This window comes from Falco punctatus (genome assembly GCF_963210335.1).
Source record: "Falco punctatus genome assembly, chromosome: 17".
NCBI classification, from domain to species: domain Eukaryota; kingdom Metazoa; phylum Chordata; class Aves; order Falconiformes; family Falconidae; genus Falco; species Falco punctatus.
Genome location: NC_137597.1, coordinates 731183 through 738012, shown reverse-complemented (window position 1 = coordinate 738012; position 6830 = coordinate 731183). Strand labels below are relative to the sequence as shown.

The following is a 6830-nucleotide window of genomic DNA, read 5'->3' as shown; positions in this document are numbered from 1 at the left end:
TTTGTTACAGTTGTGGGAGCTGCTGGCCACCAGGAAAACATCCTGAAACCTTTAAAGTACAAACTAAGAAAACAAACAAGAATGCCAAATTCACCAAAATCTTTGTTGGGATGAGATTTATTAGAACATCTAGATGTTTAAAGAAGGAGAAATGAAACCAAAATTTAAAAATAATCAATTAATTGAAATCTTGAGCTTATCTTTGATTCAACAGAAAAGTGGAAAAGAGGGTCTCCCTGAAGTAAAAGAAATCTTTAACCAGGTATATCCGGGAGTAAATTCCAGGTAAGGCAAAAAATGCTTTACCTGTTACAGTAAAAATGATAAGCAGGAGGCCTGCCTAGTTCAGGTAAAACAATATCCCTTGGTCAGCAGGGCTGTGGGGGATATTGGCATAAAAACTGAAATAAAACGCACTGTGTAGTAGTTCTACAACCAATGTAAATCTGTGTGTTTTACCACGACACAGACTTGTTATGGGATGCGCAGATGAAACTGCATTGACAACGAAATGCTGAATGCTGAATGATGCACCACTTATCTATAGGATGATGTACTTATGTTTATCTAAAAGTTGAGAAACATGCAAGGACCCTTATTGCTAACATGACGGATGTACTAATTGCGAAGTCCTTGGATTTGTCATCTTTAAAAAGGCTATCTGGTCCTAAGTTCCTGTTATTTATGAAAGGTGGCAAAGACAAGGACTTAAATCATGGTCACTAGTTTAGTGAGATGTGTAAATGAGTTCCTGGCATTGTAATGAATATGTAAACAATTTCCTGGAAAGTTAATGAATAGGTCTGAGTTGCTTGTATAAAGAGGGGACTGAAGAATCCCCTCGGTGTGCATGACTTTGGTGGAGGGATCCCCCATGCACCCAGCGCTGGCGAATAAAGATAACCTCCTCCGCTCACTCGAATATTGGTGACTGACTCTTTAAATCACTCTGGGTAACTGAATGTTACCGGCGGAGGCTACACAGGAAGATCATTTCATCCAGTCTCTCCACCGCCGTGCCAGGGTGCGTCCCTCATTTTCCACTGGCACAGCACCTCTTGGTGCTCAGCGCTCCGCTGCTGTGGCTGCAGAGCCAGATACTCACTGCACGGTGCACTTCGGGTCTGCCAGCAAAACCCACGGCTCACCTGGCCCAGGATCTAAGGAATGTTTGTTATTTCCCTGTGCCTCAGTGCCTAGCTGTTAGACAGGGATGCCAGGGAACTGCCCTCACATTAAGAGGCCACAGAGGAAAAAAATTGTTATTTCTGATGCACTCTGATGTCAGGGGTGAGATAACAACAGCCTGCGAGGAAGATCAGCACTGCTGTCAGTGCAGAGGATAGCATGGGTGATAAATAAGGCCTTGGGCTACAGAGTGCATTACAAAGATCAGCAAATCCAGAAATGAGTACTGACATGCCTGTTCACCGGGCACAGTGGGAGTGCTGTGCTCTACCTCGTGCTGTAGCTGTGTGATGGATCTGCCCCACGGAGGGGGCATCCACCCACCTGGGTACTGCACCGCTTCACTGTGCTGCTGCTGGGCTGCGGATGCAATTGCACACCCATCGAAGGGGCATGGGGGTGTGAACTGGCTGGAGTGGAGGTGATGATGGGGATACTGGGTATTGCGAGAAAACAGGGGAATTCCCCACTGAGGGCTCCTGAGGCGGGCACTGTGTGAGGTGGGAGTAGGACCAGGCAGTGCAGTATCCCACTCGCCGTACATTTTAGCTGTGTGCTCCTGGGTAGCCCAGGTCCTGTGGCAGGATTTTGCTCTGTGATGTGGACTCACTTGCACAAGCTACTTCCTCACTGCAAACGGGGCAATTAGAGCCCCTCTGCCTCTGAGATGCACCCCTTCCCCCAGGCCTGGCTGGGTACCCCTGCTCCAGGCTGGTGCCTCGTGGCCCTACGGCTGAGGTGGGAAGCAGGATCAGGAAAGCAATACACGGAGGAGGCAGAGACTTGCCGGGCCCGACCCTGTCTGTAATGCGGTGGATGTCTCTGTCCTGCAGGGCAATGGGTGGGAGTGAGCCACCACCACCCCCCCCGCCCCCGCCCCCATCCCCCCCGGGCAGCAGGCAGTGAGCACAGGAGCAAAGACATCTGGAGGGGCAGGAGAGGAGCAGCAGCAAACTGCTCTCCCTGCCTGAAATCCTGAGGCTGCAGAGCAGGCACAGAGGCTCTGCAGGAGAGTTTTACTGCAGGTCGATGTTTGAGTGCATTCAGGTGAGAGAGTGGCTGGGGAAATGGTAGGTGAAGAACTAATTGCTTAGTAAAAAGGCTGCTTATTCTGTCTGACGTGCGGAATTAAACTCCGTAACCCAGGGTAAGTTATAAAGCGGGGTGTTTATTGCGGTGCCGGGTGCAAGGGGGGTTGCTCCTCCTGACTTGCACACGTAGTTTTACTCACATATTTACACAGTGAAGCTGGTTAGTTCTGCCCAAAGTCTACACCTACGAGCTAATTATTGGTTAGTTGCATTCTCGCTTCAATTTAAAGGTAGAGTTCATTTTAAATTTACTCCCCATGCTCCCCGAGCGGGGGGGATTCACTCTCTTCGGGGGGCCCATTTGAGTAGGAGGTCGGGATCTCCCCCACCACAGTGATTTTACCCTGGTGTCCTTGAGCCTTACCCCTTCAGCAGCCCGTTTTCTTCCAGCAGCTCGCAGGCCCCTGCCAGAGGCTCTGTATTCACACGCCGGTGGGGCTCGGCTCCCCCTGCCCTGGCTGCCCCCCGAGGCGCTGAGCGGGCCGAGCTCCAGCCCCTCTCTGCAGGCAGGGAGGCTCCTGCCCGCCTGCCGGTGGCTGCTGGCCCCGGGGTGGCTCCTGCCTGCAGCCCGGCTTTCGGGGGGCACCGCGCTGTCTCGCATCAAGTCCCCCCCTTTTCTTTTCTCTTAGCAAATTCTTTTGTTTAAACAATACCATTCTTAGTATGAATTCTGGTGAAATATTTCCCATCTTCTAGCCTTTGTCTTAGCCCTTGTTTCTTCCATTCTTCATAACTGCTATCGTTATTTTTTTTTCACATGCACAGAAAGCATCGTAATGTAATACAAATCAATAATTCTAATACAATAATTATGATAACTACAACAAAGGGCTGCTTCAGCCTCATAAAATGAGGTAGGCAAGAAGTAAACTTTTCCCAGAGGTCAGAAAATCCAAGGGAAGTGTCATCTAGGGATACTTGATGTAGTATTTTGGGGGTTATCCAATTTTGTTGCAAATCCGTTTCAATACGTTTTTCTTGGTTAACATAGACACAGCAAGTTTGATTAATAACCATACACAATCCTCTTTCTTTTGCTAGAAGTCTGTTCAGACCCATTCAGTTTTGAAGTACTACATTTCTTAATGAAGAAATTTTGTTGGACTCCCTGTACAGCGCCTATGGTGAGTTTTTCCATTTGTTCTATTGTGGCAGAAATATTTATTATTGCTTTTTCTAACTCACCCCTAATGAAGGAAGATGCCATCTCGCAAAACTATGGAATACTGAGGGGCTTTTGGGTCATCAGGGCGTTATTAGTTCCTCATTTAACCAATTTCCATGGGGATCTCAAAACACCCGGTGGAGGACGCGAATGATTAAATATCCTGCCTTGGGGAACTGGTATCCTACCCCAGACTCACCTTGCCATCAGTTAGGTAGTCTTTTCCTGGCCCTGCCATCTCCACATAACCACCATAATCCTTGATGTAAGCAACTATAGGTCTGATTAGCGAGCATATCTAGATGCACTTTCCCACATTTTGGGGTAATACTATATTTTCCTTTTGTATTAGTTGGTGTTAGAATTGGCGGGCCACATACACTCCAATTCAGAGCAGTATAGTTTAAATTGAGCCATCCTGTCAGTGGAGCATTCATTCCCATCATTCCCTCTAATTATCGTAGAATTTCCTGATTTCTGTACTTCATATCAGGGTCCTGCTGTACTATTTGGAGATTTGTAACAACCAAATCCTTTATGATTAAATGGCCAGCTCCAATTTGCCTGTGATACCATTACACCATATAATGGAAATTCTGTACTACCTCTGGAAAATGCTGAACATACCCAGCAATCTGCCAGATTCAAAGCATTCGTTACATTATGGGTTAATTGTACAAACAGATTCTGGTCCCAAGAATGAGTTCCTACTGTACAGAACATTGTTAATATACAAACAATCAATGGTCTTTTTGTTGGATCCGAAGCCGCAGAGGTCTGGTAGGTGTTGATTTCCATTGTGACTTAGGGGCTGCCTTCGCTCTGGTGTGGTGGATCCAGGATGCTTGTTCCTTAACTCTGACTGCGGTATGGGATGTAAGCAGTATTTGGAAAGGGCCTTCCCACTTCTGTTCCAGAGGTGAACCTGAAAGAGGTCTGGCACATACATAATCTCCTGGCTCCGTGTTATGCACAGGTCCATCAAGACCTGGAGCTCCAGTTCCTAAAACTATGTCTCAAAGCTGTTTCTGCATGCTTCTTCCATAATCAGTAAGTACTTCATTCTCAACTCGGGCTGACGCTCTGCTCCTGTTTGTATAATATAAGGTCTCCTATACAATATCTCAAAAGAGCTTAGCCCTTCTTTAGCTCTGGGCTTGGTTCTAATTCTCAGGTGCGTCAGAGGCAATGACTGAGGCCAAGATAAACCAGCCTCCTGTCCAGGTTTTACAATTTGCGGCTTAATTAGGTGGTTCATTTTCCACTTGACCACTTGCTTGTGGATTATATGGGGTGTGTAACTGCCAGTCTATTCCTAAAAATTTAGTAACTTGCAGAATGACTTTTTCAATGAAGTGTGGCCCCCAATCTGATGAGATTACTGCTGGAACCCCAAATCTCTGTACTCTTTCTTGTAATAGTACTTTGGTTACTTCTTTAGCTTTGTTGGTTTGGCAAGGGCGTGCTTCGGACCACCCTAAAAAGGCATCCTCAATACCTCCTGCATGACCAGCAGGTATTAGGACCCCCCTTTTCGGGTCGGTGAGCCTGGATTGAGATGACGGTGCCACCTTGTCCCGCGGCCCCACGGGGATTTCAGGAGTTCACCTGGCTCCCGGCTCCCCCTTCAGCTCAGCTGCCCCCTGCCCCGCACCTGCCCCGCACCTGCCCCAGCCCCTCCGCGCCCCGCTGGGGTCTTTTTCACGTGCCCACATGCCGGGGGGGGGGGGGGGGGGCGGGTCTGTGGCGGGGGGCGTCCGTGCCCTGGGGAGCCCGTCCCAGCGCGGGCACGGAGGGGAGCGTCGCAGAGCCCCCCGGAACGGCGAGCGCGGCTCGGGGAACGCCGGCCGAGGCGTCCCGGGGCAGGGGGGGCGCGGGGGCCCCCAGCCCCGCAGCGGGCTCGCTCCCGGGGCTCGCTCCCCGTGCCCCGAGTAACCCCCCGCCGCCCCCCCGGCGCCGGGCGAGGGGCTGCGAGGGAGCCCGGGGGAGGGGTCGGGCCAGGGCCCCTTTCCCCGCGGGGCTCCGGCTGAGGGCGGGGGCGGGGGGACCCCGGGGCGGGGAGCGGAGCGGCCGCTGAGCGCCGCCGGGCCGCGGCCGCGCCGGGGCAGGTGAGCGGGGGCCGGGGCGGCGAGCGGCGGGCGCGGGGGAGAGCGCCGGGGGGCGGCGGGGCCCGGGCCGGGCCGGGGAGCGGGGCCGGAGCCGCGCTGGGGGGCGCGGGGCTGCGCGGGGGGCCGGGGGCTGCGCTGCCGGGGGGCGGCCGCGCTGTGCCGGGAGCGCCGGGCGGTGCCGGCTGCCGGCACTCGGCTGCGGCCGCGCTGCCCGGGCCGTGCCGGGGGCTGGCGGCGCTGCGGGCCGGAGCGGCGGGGCCCGGGCTGCCGGCGCGGCGCGGGGGGCGCTTTGCTGCGGGGGGCGAGCCCGGCGGGGGGGCCGGGGGCGCAGGGGAGGCGAGCGGACCCTGCGGGGGGGGTGGGGGTGTCTCGTGCCCGCCGGCCGCCTCGAGGGGCGGCACGGGGGGCTCCAGCCGCCCGCGAGCCGGGTGCGGGGGCCCCGGAGGGTCCGGGGGCTGAGGGGGGGGGGCGGGGAAGCAGGAGGCCGCCCCCCGGGCGCCGGCGCCTCCCCAGCTCGCCAGACCCCCGAGCCTGCCGCGGCCCCGCTCGCCCCGCGCCGCTGCCCCCGCTGCAGCATCTCCACCGCAGCCGGGCCCCAGCCCCAGGTGCCCCCGGCGCTGCCGTGGCGGCGGCCAGCCGGCCCCCCGCTGCCGCTCGGGAAGGGCCTGCGGCGGGAGCGGCTCCGGGCGGGGCCGAGCGGCGCCGGTCGCGGCCCCTCGCGCTTCTGTCCCTCTGCCGGGGGCCGCGCCGCCTCGGGCTGGCGGGGGTTGTCCCTGCCCGGCCTCGCCCCCCGCGGCGCGGGTGCGGGAGGGGAGCGGGGGCCCGGCCCGGCTGTGGGCAGGAGCTGGGCCGGCCGGGGAGAGGCGAAGGAGAGGGAACCCGAGGGCGGGCGGGCAGCAGCTGCCTCCTGCTGCGGGCACGGAGGGCCTGGCCCTGCGAGGGGGGGGGGACCAACCCCGCAGCAGCCGGGTGCCAGCGTGCACAGCGGGGTCCGTGTGTCACCCACAGCCTGGGGCGGCCCCCGGTGCGCGAGGGAGCGACGCGCCGTGTCCGGGAGGCCGCGTCTTGCGAGGAAGAGCCGTGAGACACCCGGGGGTTACCGGGGGTGGGGGAGCCGAGCGGCCGGCGTTCTGCGGGAGGGAGGCAGGGAGGAGAGAGGGGGAAAGGCGCGTCTGAGCCGGCACATTTTCGCAGCGGTACCAAAGCGAGAGCTGTGGTGAGTCCTGGTCCGTGGGACCCTGTCTCCCCTCTTGTGTGCCCCAGGCGCCCCCTGCCCCT

The 6830-nt window shown here is 56.6% G+C and overlaps 1 protein-coding gene across 1 annotated transcript in view; it reads left to right on the top strand.

Moving 5' to 3' along the window:
- Nucleotides 1-5157: 5157 nt before the first annotated feature.
- The window catches only part of LOC308054520 (uncharacterized protein), a gene marked incomplete at its 5' end in the record, with an annotated part of 28608 nt that continues 26935 nt past the window's right edge, over nt 5158-6830 (top strand). The window contains 2 exons of the mRNA XM_080367497.1: nt 5158-5266; nt 5558-6632. Coding sequence (XP_080223623.1) covers nt 5158-5266; nt 5558-6632 — 1184 coding nt within the window. The remainder of the gene's footprint in view (nt 5267-5557; nt 6633-6830) is intronic.